The 24202-nt window shown below is 33.9% G+C and overlaps 1 protein-coding gene across 2 annotated transcripts; it reads right to left on the reverse strand.

Moving 5' to 3' along the window:
• Positions 1-801: 801 nt before the first annotated feature.
• Positions 802-23333, reverse strand: LOC109057741 (F-actin-monooxygenase mical1-like). 2 transcript variants are annotated; one of them, XM_042713709.1, is made up of 24 exons: positions 23206-23333; positions 21090-21384; positions 20753-20960; positions 19560-19667; positions 19373-19468; positions 18770-18925; positions 18506-18606; positions 17758-18015; positions 17324-17439; positions 16827-16953; positions 16646-16724; positions 16101-16248; positions 14218-14414; positions 12252-12361; positions 11776-11856; positions 11354-11537; positions 10321-10391; positions 6877-7645; positions 5672-5769; positions 5123-5230; positions 4648-4741; positions 3295-3382; positions 2802-2875; positions 802-2048 (listed from the first exon to the last, which is right to left on the reverse strand). In XM_042713709.1, exons 2-24 carry the CDS (start codon positions 21348-21350, stop codon positions 1864-1866), a joined length of 3717 nt encoding a protein of 1238 aa, XP_042569643.1. In that variant the 5' UTR covers positions 21351-21384; positions 23206-23333; the 3' UTR covers positions 802-1863. The 2 variants fall into 2 exon arrangements, with proteins under 2 accessions (XP_042569643.1, XP_042569642.1); XM_042713708.1 differs by having other exon boundaries at positions 5672-5784; positions 23206-23332.
• Positions 23334-24202: the final 869 nt, after the last annotated feature.

Here is a 24202-nt window from a genome sequence, read left to right on the forward strand (position 1 = left end):
TAATAATAATGAGTGAAACAATCATACAATCACTTACAAGGACAAAAATAAATAATACATTGCACAAAAGCTCATTGTGATATTGAATCTCTTGTTGCAAAGCTGTAATATATTCATAATTATACAATGCCAAGTGCTGTTTAAGACATGATATTGGCATCAAGTTACACCATTTCTGCCAAATACAACATCATAAATATGTAAATACCTTTTATATAATATCTTTTAATGAGGACATTGTGTATGGAAGCTTATTTCTGCCACAGAATAATAAAAAAATAAAGCTAATCGCGACTTTATCTCACAATTCTAACTTTTTCTTTCAATTACAAGTTTATGTTTTGCAACTGCAAATTATAAACTTGCAATTCTGAAGAATTCTGAGATAAACGGTTACTTTTTAGAACTTTTGAAACTTTTACTTTTAGACTTTTAATCCTACAAATCTGACTTTTTTCCGTAGAATTCTGACTAGATTTCACAAGTTTAATTGTGGGTTTACATTTTGCAAGAAAAAAGTTAGAATTCTGAGATAAAAAGTATCAATTACTTTTTTTTTGTGTTCCTCCAAATAAAAAAAAAAAAAAAAAAAAAATACTACTACTTATCATACAATAACTCTGACTTTTTCCCGTAGAATTCTGACTACATTTCACAAGTTTAATTGTGTTTACATTTTGCAAGAAAAAAAGTCTGAAATGTGAGAAAACACCACATTTACATTTTTTTTAATTCCATGGTGAAAACGAGATTGACTTTTTCTCTCTCAGAATTCTGACTTTCCATCACACAATTCAGTTTTTGTTATAATTGTTTTTTCTTACAGCTAACTACATCTTGCAATTCTGCACTTGCAAAAGTCAGAATTTTGAGATAAAAACTCACAATTACCTTTTTAGTTTTTAAATTCTGTGGCAGAAATAAGCTTTAATAATTCTGATATTTAGAACATACATGACCTTGATAGTCTCTTATAAATGTGCGAGATACAATCCGATCGCACAAGTACACAAACATCTGCCCCAGTGAAGTCATGAAAAGGCTGTGTCTGGGCAGTGAAGGCTGCGACAGATGTGCAGTTCCACAACATTTTCTACAGTCTCCAGAGTTTCTGTATCCATTTCACAGCACATTTATGTTGAAGTGAGACCGTAGCGGCTGGCACTAGTTTCCAAATCTCGAGTGTCATAACCCTGTGTGCGCAGATGCGTTTAACTCTTTGGCTTTCAAGAGCAGCGTCTCTGCACAAAGTTGTGCAATGTATGCTTTTGTGCCTACAATTCATAGGGTTTGTTTATATTGTGTGACAGGAATAAATATTCTGTCATCATTTATTCATCCTCTTGTTGATGCAAATCTGTATGACTTTTTTTGATTACTTTCTTTGATTACTTTGATTTTCTATGTTATAAAAGTAAACGGTGAGGTGTTGAGGCTGAAAAATAACACCATAGTAGTCTAAATGGGTAGCATTTGGTGGAAATGTATGGAAAGGCAAGTCACGGTCACTGAAAAATTTAAGCACTGCAAAACTGGTTATGAGGTTATGAGAACCGTTAATGTTTGGCATCACTGAAACTAAACAAAGCTGCGTTTTGAGTCAGAAAAACGGCTTAAAACTTTATATGAAAACCTAATAAAACTTCATATCAATCATGTGGCTTCAAGCACTTGTAAGTACTTTTATGATGATTTTATCATTTATTTCATTGTATGAAAAAGAGAACATCATGCAACTATTTCCTTTTCTTTTCCACAAAAGATAAGTGATAGAAGGTTTATAACGGCATGAGGATGAGTAAATGGTGAACTACTCTATTACAGTGTTGTGGCACTCAAAAAAAAGTGTGTGTTTGTGGTGTCTTAGTCCCAGAACACCTGGGATGCGGTGGCCTCCAGCACTGAGTTCCCCAGCAGTTCATCATTGACTTCCTTCAACCTCTTCTCCTCCAGGAAGGCCACCAGTGAATCCCTCATGTCCACCACGTCCAGCATCTCCTGCAGGACCTGATTCTCATGTTCTCGCTGCTCAGGGGTTTTCTCAGAGTCTACATGCACAAGAACATCGAAGCACATTAATGCATGTGTGCAAGTTCACATAAAAAAATATAAATTAACACTTTAACAATCTAACAATTTTAATTTGACATTATTATTAACTTGCATAAAATCTGTTTAATATTACATACATTTAAAACAAAAACAAAATTTATTTTTGGCTTTTTGCTAAGTGTGTTGGAGCATGTGCAACAGCTAAACAACAACAACAACAACAATAATATTTTATAAAATATTTTTTTTATTACTTAAATTATTATTTTAATATATAATTATTATTTAACATTAAACAATTTAAATAAAACTATTTAATATAATTAAATATTTAATATTAAATAAGTTAATAAATTTTAGTAAAGTTGTTTTTAATATTTAATATTAATTTTAGTAATTTTATTTTTGCTTTTTTTTACTTTGTGTCATTATTATTATAATATATAATTATTATTTTACATAATTATTATTAAAAGGTAATATAATTTAATATTATATAAGTTAATACATTTTATTACATTTTTTATTAGAAATATTTAATATACCTTTTAGTAATTTATTTTTGGCTTTTTTTACTTTGTGTTATTATTATTATTATTAATAACAGTAATAATACAAGAACAAAATATTAATAAATATATTTTTTAATTTAAATTTTAATTAAATGATTATATATATGACAGTCAACACTTGTAGTACCATTTACAAACTGAAATATTAGCAAAACAATATCGGTTTTAATTTCTCACCATCCATTTCCATGTATCCCCGTAGCTCCATCTCTAACATGCTCTGTTTGTCTTCCAGCTCCAGCTGTCGAGACCTTTGAAACACAAAACCAGAATCACATAAATATATTCTGCTGCTGTTAGCACAGTTTGTAATTTAGCTTCTGCTTAGAGGATCCAGCTGTGCACAATATATGCTAAACACATGCAAAGCGGTGGCTTAAATAAACGAGGCCACTCTAAGCATTCCTCTTAAGCGTTAGTGCTCGTCAAAGACATGCAGAAGAGAGAGGTTGCCAGGGGCAACAAGACGACCAGTCTGCTTTCAGGGAGGCTTGAGGTTTTTCTTCATCACATGCAAAAATAAATGATGCACTTTGAGCAATAACTGCTATTGAGCTTCTTACTGTTAACTGTATTACTGCTGACATGACTGCTTGGTTAAGAAAGCAAGATGTTTATTCATTTAACTCAACTACTGGCCGTTAATGGAGGTCACAGTGTTCAGACTTACGCCACCATGAGATCAGACTCCTCTGAGAGCAGACAGTTCTTCTCCTGGACCAGATCAATCCACTGATCAATCGTTTCTGGGTCTGAACCTAAAACACACAAAGTTATAACAAGATCTCTTTATTCTCAGTCGCCGGCACACTTACACAGCCCTTGGCTTCTCTCGACCAACCTATAGTGCATTCTGGGATGCTTATAAAACAGTCTCTGTGCATGCAGGGCACAAAAAAAGCTTTGAAAAAATGATTTAATTTAAAGAAATTTATATGCAAAGAAAATATTATTAAACACATTTAAGCATTTATTTTAAATATTAAGTCATTCATTCTTGTGGGGATATCTGATAAACATTAAAAAAAATATATATATATCTGTCTAATGTTAGACAGAAATATGTATTATATAATAAAATTACACACACACACACACACACACACACACAATACAATTTAATACAACAAAAACTTATTTGGCTTTCTAACAGCACTAACCGCTAGATGACAACAACAATAATACTATTATATTACTGTATATTTATAATAATTTTATATTTATTAATTATACATGAAGCTTTTATGACTAAATATTAATTGACAGATGGACTATTTGATATTCATGTTACAAGACTATTTAGTAACTAAAAAAAGAAAATATAGTGATCATATAATGACAAGAAACTCTGTATTTCAATAATAATTATTTAAATTACATAAATTATTTAGAAATAAAAAACAATTCCAGTCTAATTTCTTATTAATATTAAATCATTTAAATCAATCAGACATATTTATGTGCACTAATAGCTAGATTATAACAACAACAATTATTATTATTATTAGTGCAGTCTAACAAATTAAATAGAATAAATTATTTAAAATTAAATATGTCAGATTAATTTTAAATTTAATATTAATAATAAATTAGAATTACATTTTTTAATTTCTAAATTTCAGTAATCATTATTATTGAAATACAGAGTTTCTTGTCATTATATGTCATTTATGATTATTATTGTTGTTGTTGTCATTGTTATTACATAAAGCTTTCATAACTTCACATTAATAGACAGATGGACTAACTGTAATTCAATCCAAATGTATTTGTTACATTTAGAGAAATATTGTAGCTCTGAAAACATCTTCATTCAGATGAAGCTGTAACTGTTTTATGCAAGCTTTTGCTTGATATGAATTTCTTTACATTTATGTTTAATAGAGGTCTCAGTGCTATCGGGGTTAATAAGTTCGATGGGTTTCAGTGAGAATTCAGCACACAGCCTGACTGCTGTAGAATATGATGAAGTGAAATCATTAGCAGCGAATGTGGTTTTCTGCAGATGGATGAGATGTCATACCAGCCTCTCCTCTCAAAGCTCTCTCCAGATCCACTCCTTTCTCCTCCAGCTCTTTAAAGGTCACTTCTATCTCATCCAGGCGTCTCTGAATCGTCTGTGGGGCGGCAGAAGCAGACAGGACACCAAATAAGAAAGAAAGTCAGATACTTTTCATCATGACAAATTAATACTGATGTCTCTTTTATTGGTAACTACAATAGTTAACATTAATTAACAATGAAATATACTTCTAAAGCATTTCCTAATCTTAATGTCATCATTTACTAATAGTCATTAAAATCAAAAGTTGCATCAGTTAAATTATTTAATGGAGCTGAGCCAACATTGTATGTTAATGTTAGGTAATGTTAACTAATAGAACCCAACTGTAAAGTGTTACCCTTCAATTTAAACTGCATGTTTATTACAACGATGGGAAACAATCTACACTGTTGAGACGTCTTCTGTGGTCTTTGAGGAATGTGATCTTGCTCACCTGAGCTTTGTGGAAGCGCTGGATTTCACTCTGCCTTGCTTTCCGCTCCAGAGTTTTCATCCTCTTAAGGTCTCGTTTATCTGACTCTGAAATCTCAAAATCAGCCTCCTGAACACATTTAACACAAACCCAAGTCAACAACTTCCTAGAGAACAGGATTTTATCAGTCTACAAGAAAACATGATGTTGACATGATCTAGCGTTTTCCCCACCAAAATAAAAGCCACACATATTAATACTTATTTATTGTATTATTTTATATGCATTTTAAATCCCAATTTTTATCAAGGGAGAAAATGGAAAGAAAAGAAAAAAAACAAAAAAAAAAACCTTATTTTCCCCAAATCGTGCAACCTTTGTTCATGAAATGGCATGGTTTTATTCTGGGCAGTCATGCTCAACTATCAGCAAAAATAACTGTATATTCCCCTTTGTTTGTAAAAAATGTCATGCATATAAATGTGGCCTTCTGACCAAATCCAGGGCCCTTCCTCAGCCAAAATAAACTATGAACTAAGTGTTAAAACACTAATTTGAACATAATCTAACCCTGCAATCCAAATAATGGTCTTCTCCTTGAAGATCCTCTTCATCCTCCTCTTCGTCATCGTCAACACCTTCTTCATTATCATCTGATGCACACTGATCTGGTTGAGATTGTGCTGATGAAAATCATAGCAAAATCAGCCACTAAAAAATTAAGCTTAACCTGAGATGTTCAGTTTTAAAAGACACTTCATATTCAGTAATATTTTCGATTCGACTTTACTGACACAAAACATTAACACTATTGTCTTCTGTAGAGCTGCTTTATAGCTGAATCAAATCTGTTTCATAATTGACCCCAAAATGAAAATTCTTTCATCATTTACTCCCCCTTTAAGTTGTTCCAAACTGATATGGGTTTCTTTCTTTTGCTGATCATAAAAAATATATTTTAAAGAATGTTTGTAACCAAACAGTTGCAGGTAGCCATTGACTTAAAAAAAAAAAAAAAATGCTACCCTCAACTGTTTGGTTACCAACATTCTTTAAAATATATTTTTTTATGATCAGCAGAAGAAAGGAACCAATACCAGTTTAGAACAGGATGACTTGAGGATGAGTAAATGATGACAGGATTTTCACTTGTAGATTTTCTCATTTTTCCATCAAAGAACTCCTCTTTTGATCAATCTCCCAGCTGGTGTTTTCTGCCAAAATTAGAGCTTGATGGTTTGAAAATTAAGAAATTAATTAAGACACTAATAATAAATATTACTATTGTACTATACAATTATTATTATTATATTATTATTATTATTATTATTATTATTTATTATATTATTTTATTAAATATATTTTTATTTTACAGTAAAATATAACAGTAGTCATCATTTTGTTTAATATTTGGACAGTCTAAATATTACATAATAATAATAATAATAATAATAATACTTAAAAACAATTACAACAATGATGATGATAATAATGCAAAAAACACAAACCATGTTGACCGATAATCACAAGATTTTTGGACAAATTGTGCAGCCTTACACACAATGGTTTTAATTTTTAATTACTTTTTTTTTATTTTATTGACACTATTGTCTTTTTTAGAAGCAGCAGAATTTGAATTCGTCTCATATTGGAAGAAGTTTGCTATTTTACAGAAGTCTTGTTATTTTCCTGTTACTCTCCTTTGAAGCAATCTGTATTTTATAAAATGCTTTATAAATCAACACGACTTGACTACAAAACATTGGACTTCTAACCTGAAGGTGCGACTCGGAGGACACTGAAACGCTGCTGTGGTCGAGGGGAAGACAGGTTCCACGGGGAAAACTTGGAGCGCATCTTTCCGTGTTGCGACTGTGTGGAAGGTGGCGGTTCGCTCTTCTTTCTCATGCAGCGCCGGTTCTGCTGGTCCCACGAGCTCTTCCTGCCTCCGCTCCAGTAGCCCTCCTCCTCACCTCCTTCGTGCTGCTTGGAGGAAGAGGAGGTGGAGGCAGCAGAAGACGAGATGGGCGTCTCCGTGTCTGAATCCTGGCTGAGCAGCTCGGCTTTCTCCTCTTCGCTCAGCTGAAGTTTATGCAGGGACGCTTTGGATTTGGATTCCGGCGGGAGGTTGTGATGACTTTCCTCTTGGTTCTGCTCTGATCCCTTGGAGGCATGTGAGGGCTGAGGCACCACGTTATGGACGGTGCGAGGTTTTGGGAGAGGAGGGTACAGTGGAGCTTTGGACGCTCGCGGGGCCGGCACTGGAACGGACGGACTGCTGTTATTTTGTTGGTTCTCGATGCCTGTGCTCTCCGGAGTGAGCTCTGAGGGTTTGTTGGGTTCATGAGAGTTAAAAGGCGGTTGGTCTTTTTGCTCTGTGAGAGTAAGACACTCAGCCGATTCTTCAAAGTCAGGGTCAACGGAGATCTTATACGAGCCCTTCCTTCTTACGGAGACGTGTGGAGGTGGGGATGAAATCTCCACGGGTTTACCATTTTGAGTTTTCTCCTTATCCTCCTCATTAAGGCCATTTTTAACATGATTCTACAAAACAGAAAAACATTACATCACCATGATATTTTGGAACAGACATATTTTGTGCAAGTGCATGTGTGAAACTGTTTTACACACAAAAATACAATTCATATGTACTACTGTTCAAAAGATTGTGGTCGGTATGATTTTTAAATATTTTAAAAATATTTATGCTCATCAAGGCTGCATTTGATTTATTTGAAGCTGCATTTATTTGATTAAAAATACAATAAAAACAGTGAAATTGTTTTCTATCTGAATATATTTAAAGTAATTTATATTTGTGAATTTTCAGCATCATTACTTCAGTCTTCAGAGTCACATGATCCTTCAGAAATCTTTCTGATATGCTGATTTGCTGCTCAAGAAACATTTCTGATTATTATCAATGTTGAAAGTAGTTCATATTCATATTTTTGTGGAAACATTTGTAACATTTTTTTTTTTTTCAAGATTCTTTGATTAATCAAAAACAGTGCGATCAGTGTAGTTAGATTCTGAACGAATAACTCATGACTCAAACATATACAGTTTACAACTAACTGTGAGACTTTAAATAAGGTTACTGAGTGATTGTTTTTATAACATGTACTTAGAGATATACATTATGACTTTTGTCAGTAGTACACTATAAAAAGGTAATAACTAAACCGCAAAAGACTAATAAGTAGTAAAATGTCATTAACTTGTCATCATTTGGTAATGAAATTGCTTTTCTTTTTTTTTCTTCTTTTTTATTTTTACAAACACGTGCACTACAATTTCTGAAATTAAATTTATACTTATTTTGACATAATATTAATTAAATTATATGAATCTGAAAATAAATAAATATGAAAAATCAAATAAAAGAGTCAAATTAAGTGATTTATTTGGCCTTGGCAATATATCAGTCGACCATCATCAATAGTATAGTGGCGTATAAAGCATTGCTCACAAAGACATTTCATATCAAGCAGCGTTCTATTGATTAATATGCATGACCGTCTAAAACCTGTGTGGAAAAAAACTTTTGCCCTAAAAGAAAACTCTGAAATGACTAAATTTTAACAGTGAAAATACACAGAATAACAGTAAATGTTACAGCACTAAGGTTGTGCAATATTTATTGTCGAGAACAATATTGTAATTGTTGTTTTAAGGATATGCGACCGACATTATCAAGTATGTATATGCAAAAAAAAAAAAAAGAGTCCAAAAGAATTCACTGTGTGATGAAGCCTATTACAATAGTTAGAATGTACTTATAAAAAAAAGTTATGAAAGCAAAAAAGATCCCTGTATGGGGTTTGTTTTATATATTTTTAAGATATGACAGTTAGGCAATATCGCATATGCAAGAGTGCTGATACTATACAACAGTTCAACAAACAAGAAGTTAATACGGAGTGAGTTACTTTTTAGACACAATATTGTCTGTTTTCTGTTTCGGCAACAAAAAGAGTTCCAAGTCAGATCAGAACATTTGTGCATCTCAGAGCAACACTGTGGTGCTTCGCTCCTGACTGAATCTGTTTTTAAACAAATCACTTGAGTCAGTGATTCAATGAGCCATCCATAAAGACAGTCACTTGCTTTGTTTCTAAATGAATCAGTTGTTTTGAACGAATCGTTTGAACGAATGAGTCAATGAATCACTCATTAAGACAGAGACTTGTCGCCACCTACTGGTGGTTTTAGTGTCATATTTCTTTCTCCATGACAGGCCTGAAGCAGACAAGGTACCAGCACAAAAACACATTTATCAAAATTACGTATAATTATCATTACTGAAAAAAAAAAATATAGAAGTCTTAATTTTATCATTATCGCACACCCCTAGACCACACCTTAACACAATAATGCATTGGGAAAGCATTATAATCTTCAGTTGTGCATTAGCATTATTTTTATTTAAAATTAGTACTACTAAAACTTTTGTCTTCAAGTCATACAGTTGAATAGGTTGCAACAAAAAGTGACTGCAGAAAATATCAGTAGCTCACAGAATACTGCATCAGCTCTGAGGAGTCTTATGACCCCAACCACTAGGAATCCAATCCCACAAGCATTACTTTACACACACACACACACACACACACACACACACACACACACACACACACAACACACACACAACACAACACTCCACATAATCATATTTAAAATAATCCCACACAGAGTTAAATGCTATTCTGCACAAGAGCTGGAGAGGAAAGGAAATGTTTTCCCTGATGCAGCAGCTGACCCACATTAGTTTTCCTCATATGTTGTTTCATAACAAATGGCTGAATATATCTTAGTGAAGAAAATACAATCAGCCTATCATACCATCATAACATTTAATAAACTCATACAAATAAGGGCTCAACCTAACCCTTTAAGTTTGCAATATAGTCTTGTTGATGATGTGCAATTACTTTTCTAAGCAATGGTACTTGCATTATATTTTCATCTGACAGATGATGAAAGAGTAGATTGAAAAACAGATCTTAGGAACCAAAAAAATATATATGATATATATGAGAATGGTATCATGTTCAAATAAATCAATTTAATATATATTTGTGCATATGGCTTAGTAATCAAAGTTATTATGCTCCCTACACTCTCAGAGCAATACCCTTCCCAGTATCCTCACACAAGAGATCTGACAGTAAACAGGAGGCAATCAAGCGTCTCATTAGCTCTGATGTGATTCATACCTGTGAGCCTATGTGACCTTCATCAACCTCCTCATCCTCGGCTGCTGAGTGCAGCTCACAGTAGAATCTCCCTGTAGACAAATCAAATTCAACAACATGTTCTGGACTCTTAATATCAAGGGCTGCAACATAGATGTACATGCTTTTTTTCAGACAAGGGGTAAATTATTGAAGAAGCCCCACAAGCAGGAGCATTTAAGATGATCTGTTTTTGAAGGGGTGCATAGGTGGTTGATTATAATTAGACATGCCTTGTGACAATTAGAACTTAATAAAACAGCATTCCACACCGTAGAAGTTATGAATAGCTTTAAAAGCTTATGTAATAATTTACATAACATCAAGATGTTTCAGTCCTTATGACAGCAGATAAAAGACAAGTGCATGATAAATAATAAAATTAACTGCATTACGTAACATAAGAAATATTAAAAATAACAACATTGAAATTCATTGTCATTCAGAAATTATTAAAAATTCTATACTGTATTTAGGCCTACTTTTACCTACTGTTACTCACTGATCTACAATAAAAAAAATAAATGAAATAAAATATTAATAAAAAATAATAAAGTATAAGGTAAAATAAAATGAAGTAATAAGCCTCATTATACTTCATGTTATTTTACTTTATTATGTGTATTATGCTTTTACATTACTTCTTATGCTTCATAAATAAGGCTTATTAAATTTCATTTTATTTTACTTTATTATTCCTCATTTTATTTTATTGTACTTAAGGCAAAATAAAATAAAGTATAAAAAAGTAAAATAAAATTATGTATAATAAAGCTAAATAAAATTAAGCATAATAAAGCAAAGTATAATGAAGTAAAATACAAATGTAGAAAAAAAAAAAAAATAAAAAAAAAAAAAATAAAATAAAAAAAAATAAAAAAAAAAAATAAATAAGGTAAAATAAAATAAAATAAAATAAAATGAAGTAAAATGAAATAAGATGAAATTATAAAACAAAACAAAAGCTCTACTTCATATCAAAGATTTTTGGCATGGCCATGTATCCCAGGCTTACCCATGTCGGAGAGGAAAGCGTATCCGCCCTGACGCAGAGTAGAGCCGCACTGATAACAATTGAAACAACTGCGATGGAAGAACTTGCCCTCTGCACTTCCTCTCTCCAGCACGTACAGATGCTTGTTGCAGAAATAACAGAGCTCGCTGCCACCCACCTCTGATGAGGACACGGGCACCACAGGCTGGAGATACGAAAAGGTTTAAGATACTGCACATATAATAAATAAGAAACAATGCATTACAAGAATTGACTCTTTATTTTATATATATATATATATATATATATATATATTATACATATATATATATATATATTATACATATATATATATATATATATACACATATATGATCAGGCGTTAGCTGCATCGCAATAGCACCCTTGCATCATTTATTGAGAAACTTTATTTCACCACTTACTTTTTCCTCTTTTACATCCTTATCCTCTTCTTTCTCCTTCATCTTTTGCTGTCTTGGTCCTTTCTCTGATGCCAGTCGGTTCTGAGAGACAGGTCACATGATCTCATTTATAGCTCAGGTTACATAATGTGGCGACAGCAGATCGACAGAAATAAACAATGATTTAACCGTTATCCTGCACTGCAAATGCACAGCAAGCAAAACAGTGGCATCCTTTTTGTCTTGTCCTTTTATCATTCGTTTAACTTCCTCAATGTGGCGACAGCATGGGAGTAATTAGCTTTGGCAACAATTGTGTGTGTAACGGGGGCGTTTAGTGTTTTCCTCAATGTTGTGGTTCGTTACGACAGAGATTGCACATGACTTCATGCTCTATTTTAACCCAACACAATACACATGAGCTTTGACAGGCACTACTGCTACAAGGTCAAAATAAGGGGTTTGTTTTACATGATAACAGGCAGGTGTTAGAGTACCTTGCGTCTTTGGAGAGAGTTGCGCTTGAGCGTGTTGAGGAAGGAGGTGGCCGAGCGGTTTCTGGACAGCGAGAGGGTCTTGTTGTTGGGTGAGAGGCTGTTGGAGCACTCTGAGGAAGACAAGAGGAGCGAAAATAGTGAGATGCAAATAAATGGAAACAGATCTGGAGAAATTAGTCTTCCAGGAATGTTTCCACACGTATATCTGAAGATACATGTTAGCTCACGCAGCGCTAAAAACAAAGTACAATTGTATAAATTAAAAAATAACAATGTGACAGAAAGAAAAATGTTATGCTAAAGTAAAAATGCTTAATTTTCAAACTAAAAATTACCAAAAATCATAAAAAGCAAAACATAACATAACCGGTCCAAAAAACATGATCTATTATTTAAGCTTTTCATAATCGCAGCACAACCTTATTAAATGAAAACAAAAACATTAATAAACGAATAAACCGCTTATAAAAAAAAAAAAAAAAAAAAAAAAAAAAAAAAATCCTAAAAGCACTGTATTTTGTGTTGTTCGAAGTAATATATATAAAAAAATAATAATAATTATATTATATTATATATATATAAAATAAATAAACTCTACCAATAATCAATTAAATAAAAATCTTAAAAATACTGATTTTGTTGTTCAACAACTCACAGTAATTAAATATATACACACATTATATATATATATATACATATATATATATATATATATATATATATATATATATATATATATATATATATATATATATATATATATATATATATATATATACACACACACAATTAATAAACAAGAATAGCAAAATCTTAAAAGCACTGTATTTTACATGTAGTTCAACAACTCAAAGCAATAACATAATATAAAATAAACTGTTAAATATCTAAATACATTTAAAAAAATACAAATAATAATATTACATTTAAAATAAATTTAGTACAAACAGTGTGAACTGTAAATTAAAAATGCTTAAAATGTATTCATGTTATGAACATCATAATGAGCAAAGAATAATTGAACAAGAAAAGCGTCATTCATAATTTCTTTTATAATCCAGAACAGCCTTACAAAACTGTGCATTTTAGATGCAATTTGCTTCAGCAATACATAGCAATAAATTACAAAATATAATAAAACAACTTCCTACCCTTGGAACTGGAACAAATACACATTCAATCACACGTCGCATTCAATACGCGGTTTGCAGTGGAGTGTTAGAGATGAGCTGTTTTGGATCCCACCCCCTTCCCCAGAATTCACACATCCACAGCCTGCGTGAGTGACAGCTCAACCTGGAGCACATCTGTGTGAGATCCCCTCCCAAACACAGCATCCAACAACTAAACGCTCAATCCCACTCCCTACGGCCCCTCTAACGGCTGCGGATGCCGCTGTGTAATCCGTCTCAGAGCGGTGCGTGTCGAGGCCGGACTGAGATCCACTCCTACCGAATCGCCCATAAGCAGCTGATTTCTCCCCGGCTGCTGCAGCCGCTGCTGTCAGACTACAGACTACAGCAGAATACTGCCCATTCACAGCAGTGCATTCTGGGAAGGGGTCTTAAAGAAACAGCAGCACTGATAGCAATCATATTTTAAAATATATTGAAATAGAAAAAAACGTATATTTAAATGTAATAACATTTCACAATATTACTGTTTTTACTGTATTTTTGATCAAATAAATAAATGTTACCAACACCAGCAGTAGTGAACAGCAGTGTACTACCACCCATACTTACACATACAGCACATTACCCCTTCAAAAGATACTAATATGTACCATTTAGGAGTAACTAAGAGTACAAAGATGTACATTTGAGCTTTTCTACTGCTTTAGTGACAGACTGTACCATTTTTTCAGAGAGTGTAAATAAAGGCAACGGCTAGTATTATATATTTCAGACATCATTAAATATGCATTTCAACGTTATGCATGCCTCCAGAAACAGCCCATCATTACCTGCTGGGGTGTCTTTCTCAGTGAGAGCGTTGCGTATCTGTGTGAGGTAGACGACCATAGAGAGCTGGTCAATTTTCTCACAGGTGATCATTTCACTGGCACGCATGACGGGAGTGATGCCAAACTCTCTCTCCATGAGGTCAAAGGCCAACTTATTGTTCCTGGTGATATTATATTCATCTAGACTAGACAAGTTACTGAAAGAGAGGATAGCATGCATGTTATTTGAACAGTTAAAATGTATTATAAATGTATTTACAGTGTAGTCTGTCCATCCATCCATCTATCTGTGCATCTATCTATCTATCTATCCATCCATCCATCCATCCATCCATCTATCTATCTGTGCATCTATCCATCCATCCATCTACCTACCTGTGCATCTATCTATCCATCTTAATTATCTACCTATCTACCTCCATATCTATCTATCTATCAACATATCCAACTAACAATTCAACAATCCACACATACATTTCATCTCTATCTGTGCATCTATCTATCCATCTAATCTATCTATCCATCTAGTCTATCCGTCCATCCATATCTATCTGTCTATCTATCATCTATCTATCCTATCCTGTGCATCCATCCATCTATCTATATCTACTACCTACCTACGCTACCATCTACCTACCTGTGCATCTACCTACCATCTACCTATCTACTACCTATCTATCCTATCCTATCTATCTATCTGTGCATCTATCCATCTATCTATCTGTGCATCTATCTATCTGTGCATCTATCTATCTATCTATCTGTGCATCTATCTATCTATCTATCTATCTATCTATCTATCTATCTATCTATCTATCTATCTGTGCATCTATCTATCTTGTGCATCTATCTATCCATCTATCTATCTATCTATCTATATATCTATCTATCTGTTCTATCTATCTATCTGTCTGGCATATATCTATATCTATACTGTGCATCTATCTATCCATCCATCCAACCTCATCTAATCTATCTATCTGTGCATCTATCTATCCGTCCATCCATCTATCTATCTGTGCATCTATCTATCCGTCCATCCATCTATCTATCTGTGCATCTATCTATCCATCCATCCATCTACCTACCTACCTGTGTATCTATCTATCTATCTATCTATCTATCTATCTATCTATCTGTGCATCTATCTATCTGTGCATCTATCTATCCATCCATCCATCTACCTACCTACCTACCTGTGTATCTATCTATCTATCTGTGCATCTATCCATCCATCCATCCATCCATCCAACTATCATAATTTGATCAAAAATACAGTAAAAACATTAATATTGTAAAATCTTATTAAAAATTGAAATGTTTTCTATTTGAATATATTTTAAATATAAATGTATTCCTGTGATGGTAAATCAGAATTTTCAACATCATTACTCCAGTAATAAACTATGGAAGCCCATAACCACCACTGAATAAAACTGCGACTTCTCACAATTCTGACTTTTTTCCCTCGTAACTGAATTTACATCACGCAATTCTGACTTTATATCATGCAAATGAATATCTTGCAATTTTGAGAAAAACAGTCAGAATTGTGAGATAAAAAGTCGCAGTTATAGTTAAAAAAAAAAATTCAGTTGTGGAAACAAGCTTCCATTCGAGTTGAGGTGATTTTTTTTCAGGATTCAATTTATTTATTTTTAAATGGAACTATTTTGTAACATCGTAAATGTCTTTACTGTGACTTTTGATCAATTTAATACATCCTTGCTGATTAAAAGTATTAATTTCTATCAAAACAATCTTATTGTCCTCCTACTTTTGAGCTGTAGTGTATCTAGCAAGAACTTTTCACAACAAAACTGAGCTCTGCATGTTGAACAGTTACTAATAATCTTCTTCGCTGCTGGTTAAGGTGATCTTACATGAGTTCGGGTCTGAAGTTATGGATGAGAGCGCAGAGAGCCATGCCGGACCTCCAGGACTCACTCAGGTCTTTCACCTTCACATGTTTGTACCCCGCGGTGTTCTTCTGACACCAGGACAGCAGATCCTCCAGACGCCTGAGAGACTCTAAACACAAATTCAGTTCATCATTTCACCGTAAAGTCTGCGTTTCTCTGCATTTTCATACTATATACTGTGAAGACCAGCAGACCCATTTGCATGTAACAATAACAGGCTCTTTAAAAGACCCTTTGAAACATTTAAACACATTTTTGAGATGTTAACAGATACATAATGTTAATACATTAACAGATGTTGCATATTATTGTTAACAATCACACTACTTTTATATGTTGAAGGCATTGTTTTCTCTTTTTCAACAAACTTGGGGTCAAACAAACAAACTAAATTAAAATGCTAAAAACACTCTCAGTGTTTTAGAAGTTAAAGTGATAACTTTTATATATGTGATACCGTATTATATAGATACAGTAAGTTAAAGTGACTGTTGTATGGCATTTACCTTTTTTAGGTTTCATTTTAACGATGGGTTTCGTCTGTTGCTTGGCTTTACCATCCTCTATGTCATACAGACGCTTGACCTTTAAATGAACACAAACAGTCTTCAATAAAACCTCCATTGCTAGTTACATCAGGCAGCTTTTGCGTGTGTGTAAGTGTGCGTCTAGGACTGTGTGTATGACCTGTGTGGGTTTGATAGAGGACATGCTGATGTTGGGGTAACGTGTGGACGGATTGATGCTGTAGGATGCGTAGTTCTTGCTGATGTTTTCTGGAGTCGTTTGAGACAGTAACTGATACATGCTCTCCCTGTAAAAGATATACACAGCATAACGCACTGCTGCATCATGTATGCATTTTATATTGTTTTATATCGAAACATACAGTTCATGAGTTCAGTGTACGTATATTTGAATATTTGAATAAATACTTTATGCTCACCAAGGCTGCAGTAAAAACATTAAATGTAAAATATTATTACAAATTAAAATAATTCTTTGAAGTTTAATGTATTTTAAAATGTAATTTATTTCTGTGATGCACTGCTAATTTTCAGCATCATTACTCCAGTCTTTCAGGATAATTTGATAAATAGAAAATATGAAGAAAAAAAAAAACAGCATTTATTTGAAATATAATTTTTTCATGTTATAAACAGTGTGAAAATGGTAAACTGTACCTCTCCGCCAACAACTCCAGGGGTAGCCCACCTTTTCCCCAATTCCTGACCATCCACGCCGTGTCAAACGCAGCCAGGAAACCCCGAGCAATGCCAGTGCCCAGAGGCCAAAACGGCTGCAGAAAAAAAGAAATTAAATTAAATAAAGAAAGAAACAAACAAACAAATAAATGAATAAAAATATGGCCGATATCTATATTTAGTTTTGATAGCCAATTCACTGATTCACAGTTGTACTGTTTAAACAGCGTTTATAATAAAATTCTAACTTTATATAGAATGATCACAAAACATTATAATGTACAAAAAAAAAACACACTAATACTTTCGAAAGCTCAGTTTGAGAAAATATAGTTTTGAAATAAGTCCTGATAGTATTTGGCTACATTATCAGTCTAATGTCATAATCGGCTGCCACTATATTCATAACACACCTCTACTAGAGAGTCTCCCACCAACGCGATGAGCAGTCTCTTCCCCTTCCTCTCCTTCACCAGAGAGGCGTTCTCTGCCCTGTGCATGCAGGTGAAGTCAAACATGGCCACGTCCGGACGGCCCGCGTGGTCCCTGGCGAACTCCAGGTCCGGCAGCATGTGATCTGTGGAGAAGTCAGCGGCGTCGTATGCGTACTCCTCCAGGGCCTTCTGGTTGACGTTTGCAGGCGCGAGCAGCTGATTGACATCAGGAAAGTCCTGAGAACGAGAGAGGTTTCAACGGTGATAATAATAATAAATCTTAAATCTAACAAATCAGCATATTAGAATGATTTCTGATCTTGTGACACTGAAGATGCTGAAAATTCAGCCTTGCATCACAGGAATAAATGACATTTTACAAATTCGAATAGGAAACAGCTACTTCAACTTCTTATAATATTTCACAATATTACTGTTGTTATTCATTTCATTTGCACTCCACCTGAACTAAATATACAGGTTGCATTTCTAAGAGAACACAAATAGCAACTGTCTGCAGCTGTTCCAGTGAGAGTACAGTGATAAAAGAGGACAAGCGTAGCTCTGAAGATTGATAAATGTGTTTGTAAGTGTAAATGTGAGCTGGAAACGAGTTGAAACACGCCTGAAGTATCACCTCTGCTGATAAAATCATGGCAGCTTTTAAAGCATTTCTAGGTATTCTCAAAGCCTCAGGTCTTTGAACATGTTTCACTGCGTGTCGTACCTGCTTTATAACTCCTTTTTTTAACAAGCTCCCCTTTTTTGCAGTCATCACAAAATAGTGAGTATCATCTTTGTAGTAGACAATATTCTCTAGATCAACGCCTGGAAAACATAAATGACAGAGCAGAGATGAAGTTGTGTGTAGGTTTACAAAACTGTCCTTGATAGATTGCTAAATTGAACAAGGAGGAAAAAAATATTTCTACACAGTTTTTCTTTTTGAATGAAAACAGTCGATGGTATATTCTCAGGGAGATGTCTGTACCGATCTCAGAGTGGAGCGCTTGGAAAAATTTCTGGTTGTATATTCGTGCCACGCCGCTGATCTCCTGCACCTGAGCTTCTTGTTTAGTGCGGCGGTTTACGAAGTTTGCAGTGATGCCGATGGCCAACTTTCCCCTGAGCTCCTTTATCTTAAAACCTGAAGACACAAACAGTGTCAACAGTGAGAAAGTGTCGGTAAAATGAAAACAAAAAACAAAACAAAACAAAAATTAAATAAAGATTTAAATGGATTTAGTACAAAGTGACTTAGATATGGTATGTTATTTTTTTATTACCTTTAATTAATAATAAAATAAAATAAGCATTTCGTACAAAGTGACTTGGATAAGGAGTGTTTTAAGAACAAAAAATATTTTATTTTATTTTAAAAATGTATTTTTTCATTCTACAAAATAAAATTTGTTGTATAAATTCATCTTAAAAATAAATAAATAGTACAAAGTGTCTTGGATAAGGTTTTTACAACATAAAAATGTAAATAATGTTTAAGATAAAATTTAATTTCATAATAAAATAAAATAAAAAATATTTAAAGCTATAATACAAATTTAAATAATTAAATAACTATGAAAAAAATATTTACCATCAGGTACATATCTTCCCCCTCCAGCAGAAATAAAAACATCAAACTCAAAAGCAGCAGCTCTGTGGGACCCAGGAGACACCTGTGCCCTCCATCCTGAGAGAAAGAGATGAGACCAAAAGTTAAAGGACAAATGTTATTTTTCAGCTACACGACCGCAGATCTTTTCACTAAAGCTGCTTTGTACCTGTGGATCCTGATGGTTCAAGCAGACCTTCAAAGGTCACGCCGGTGTGCACCTCGACCCCCAAAATAAGGGCCACTTTCAGCAGAATCAACTGCAGCTGACGTATACCTAGAGAAACACATACCTCATTACTGCACTACACTCAATTAAAGTTCTGCACATTTTCAGCAATAAGAAAAGAAGTTTCACTTTAACTATGATTTGACTGTATTTACCTTCTCAATACAAATTCCTGGCCCTATTGTACACCATTCATTAGTGCACACTATTCTAAACAAATGTTTTCATAAACTTTCATCCAAATGTACAAACATGCTCTACCTTTAAAGGTACTGTAAGTAAGTTTTTGACTCTACTAAAGCATAAAAATACCATAATATGTTTGCAGATATTTAAGAAACATGTTAAAGTTAACATACTTGTTTATCTGAAAAACAATGCTACAGTCAGTTATTCTCCTTTGAAAATGTGTGTTCTGGGCCTGAATGTCGGTCTCTGTTTTGGTTTGTGAAACCCGCCCACACTGCCAGTTTACCCAATTGTATTTCAGCTCCCTGGGTTGCTAGTTGGCAGAAAACACTGCGTATTTCATTTCAGTCATGGAAGCTGTCAAACGAAAGGGTTCAATCTGGCAACCTGGGTGTGGGTCAAGTCTGAGGAGGAGGGGCCGGGTGAAAAAAACCCTCTCCAATATTTTGAATTTGGACTGCAATACCTAGTTCAACCACTCGGTGTCAATCCTATACAGCACCTTTAAATCTGATAGGCCAGAAAATATATTAACCAACAATATCAGAGGTGAACATTTCACAATCCAATCAAATCTTGATAAATTTAAGTCCTGCCACACATTGTTTTGTGTGTTGAATGATCAGCAAGTCAGCTTATTAGATTGATTTCGAAGCAAAATTTCAGCATGGCATCCCAGAAATAAAGAACATTTGACAAAATATTCAAATTGATAACAGCCATTTAAAATTGTAATAATATTTTATAATTTTTCTATTTTTACAATATTTTTTAACAAATAAATGCAGCCTTGGTGAGCATAAGACACTTTCAAAAACACCTTTTATTTCTCAGATCTTTAAATGAATTTTGGAAGCAAAATTGGATTGTTAATGTCATTAATGTTGACTAATTCATTTGGTAACAAAAAAAAAAAAAAAACAGCAAAACATATAGATGCTTACTTATGTGATGAATGGATCCACTGCAGAATCTGCCATAGAATTTCTTTGCACCGAGGTTGAGAAGATCTCGAATGGTGTACGGCCACAAGTGCAGGACGTTATTCCTCGAGAAAGACACTCTTTTGTCCAGTACAGCTACCTGAGTGCCTAGCAGAGCCAATTCGATCGCTGTCCTGAGACCACACGGACCCGCACCCAACACTAAACACTAACACAGAGAAAGAGAGAGAGTGGCCTCCGAGTGAACAGACTTTCCTTGAAAGGGACTTTGGTTACATTTCCCAGCATTAAAGAACTTTGTAGACAGAAATATCATTCATCAGGTCATTTATGGTACCTTGTTTTGGTGACATGCCTGACCCTGTTCATAGTCCGGATGGGCGGCTCTCTTGTCGATCTTCTGCCAGAGGTCTTTGGCTTTCCAGTAGTTGAGTCTGTCCTTGAGTTTGCTGTAGAAGTGTTTGTAGTCTCTGGGCTCGACCTTCAGGTGGCGACAGAGTTCGATGAAGTTCTGCTGTGTCTCTTTACACGTCTGCGCCTGGACAAAGCTGTCAAACAGAGCGTGGCTGGGATTGACAGAGTCTGCCTCTTTGACCATCGTGACAGAAGAGGCCTGGAGCCTGCTAGATGAGCTGCAGAGACAAGAGAAAGAGTTTACCGAGGAATTTCACCGGTTGACCTAAAAAGTATTTAAACAACCTCTGAACATTAATTGTGGCATGTAACTCAACCAGTATTTGTGCGATAAATATCTAATCAGAATTCCTCTTCAGAAGTCGCTTGTGTGTCTGCTAAATGAATAAATCTAAATGCAATTTCCACCTGGTAAAACAGGCATAAAAACCCTAAGCTTACACTGAAGGAGAGACCCGAGTCATATCTATAAACCACAATATCATACAGACATGAGAATCTGATCTAACAGCCTCTCAAAACAATCTAGCACTAAAAAAACAAAAAAAAACAGCTTTGTTCTGGCTGAATGTTGCATCACTCTTCAGTAATATTACTAAAAAACAAAATCATTTGTTCTGGCTGAGTTGCATGAGATTACTTATCTAAGCAGAAAAAAAACAGCTTTGTTCTGGCTGAATGTTGCAGTGTGGTATAACTGAAAGTTCACTAGAACTAGTACTGATAAAAACAAGCAAAATTCATGCACAATTTTGTTCACCTATGGTAGATGTCAAGGCCCCTAACTACGTCTATGTTGTGTTCGGCTGAAAGTAAGGAAGTTGCCGGCTGAAAATCGCACATCTTCAAGTCGGCTTGAGATATTAAACACTACGTCGATTACATCTATGTCTTTACCAATGGGGTGGGATGTTTAATGAAATGCACCTCTCGAACCGGGAACCTGACTAATCTCCAGAAAGTTGATGGTATTTTCTTCAAGTCTTTCCTCTGAGATATGCCAAATCTTTCATCTTTCCTCTGTATAATGCCTATTAAAATAATATTTATAACTGCTTTGTTCACAAAGGTAACCAAGGATACACTATATTGCTGCTGTTCCAACCTTTGTTCACAAAGGTAACCAAGGATACACTATATTGCTGCTGTTCCATGTGCGGCACCTGCTGTTAGAGAGTGAATTTGCACTCTCATTCAGCCAGTCTGCTTTTAAGTAGTTTTATTAAGCCTAATTTTACAAAACTAATAACAAACAATTCTGCTTTTTGCTTTAAATGCCCAATCTGCAATGATCAAGCCTCTCATCAGCAGAAAGAACAACACATTTACAAAAATAAAAAAAAGTTTTCAACGAAATAAAGGTTTTTGCTGAAGCACTTTGGTTGCTTTGTAAAACACGCTAATAGAAAAATAGTATACTCATGGCTAATATTTAATAATAAAATTTTGAGTGATGGCGATTAGGAATATTTAATAAAAATCAAGTGTTTATAAATTGTTCTCCAATTTCGATCTCAATTAATAATAAATATATTAAATTAAATAGTCTGCACACATCTGTATACGTTGTAAATAAATTGTATAACTGTATATTATACACACACAAAATTATATTTACACACACACACCTGTATATTAAAATAAAATGTTCTACAAGAACACACAAGACAACAAACATTAAATAAACAAAATACAATTACAACAAAATGAAAGACTTTATTCACTGCCTGAACAATAGCATTGCATATTGTTCAGCCTGAATGAGCTTCATGGAATCAAGTTCCACAACTTTTCACCAGGAAACACTGTACTGTACTGTGAAGTTCACCCTCTGCTGACCCAGATAAAGAGACAGCAGTTATGACTAATGATGTGCCACAAAACTAGATTTAGGTTAGTTTACAACAAACACACAAGCAAGTGAACACCGGTACTACTGCATAACATCACACCAAGAGAGTCACTGGCCCTAGGCTATACAATAATAATAATAAAAAAAATAATAATCTAGTAGCATATAAATCAATAAACTCTCTTACCTTTAAATGCTTAAATCAAAAGTTAAAGTTAAATGATACACTCCTCACAGCATCTCAGGTCTGACTGAGCTACTGCAAGCACTTCCTTTAAAACGGGCTTGTAACAAAACACATATGGTATTAATGAAGACAGACTCAGTACTGAGGGAACAAGAATGTTGTTATGCTCATGTTACATCCTTGTTTTAATTAATGATTTCCCTGTTTTACCTCATCTAATGACCTCACATAACATGGCATTTAGATTGCTTCTTGGTTCCCAGCTCAACTTCTCAGTGTGTTGAAATGATAAACATCAAATTTGCAGAACAACACGTTGCATGATCTGAAGCATCATTAATCTTAAGAGTTTAAGAAAACACTGACGTAGAATGCATTGCTAAAAAGAGCTTAATTTAATGCTGTAACTCATTTTTTTAGAGTCATGTCTTGTTAAAAAACAGCACGTGACTTCAGGTGGTTTCTGTTCAACAAACCCCCAAACAAACATTGCAGCACTTCCTGAACATTTTACGGTCACACAGCATGTAACGCAGACAATAATCTCTCACACATCACTTCCTGGAAACAAACAAAGTCCTCACACAATCACTCTCTCACACCTCACTGCCTGCGGAAACAAACAAACGTCATGGTACCTTGCTCAAAGACGTTTAACACTGTCCAACAAACGGCAGGGCTACCGCCTGAAAGCTTAAATAATGTAATCTAGTAACATTATTAAAATAAAAAAAAAAAATTAAAAATATTATTAATTGTCTTTAAAAAAAAAAAAAATTTTTAATAGCCCTAAAAAAAAAAAAAATATTAAATAGTCCCAGACCAACATATTTTTTTAAGGGTTTAAAAATAAAAACCAAACAAATATAAAGTCTCAAACGTGAAATGTCCAGATGAATAAAACAGATAACAAAAATAAAAAAAAATCAAAAACGAAAAATTCCAGATGAATAACAATAATTAGATTTCATAGTGTAAATTACATAAAATAATGTAA

This window comes from Cyprinus carpio, chromosome A23 (genome assembly GCF_018340385.1).
Source record: "Cyprinus carpio isolate SPL01 chromosome A23, ASM1834038v1, whole genome shotgun sequence".
In the NCBI taxonomy this organism is placed as follows: Eukaryota; Metazoa; Chordata; class Actinopteri; order Cypriniformes; family Cyprinidae; genus Cyprinus; species Cyprinus carpio.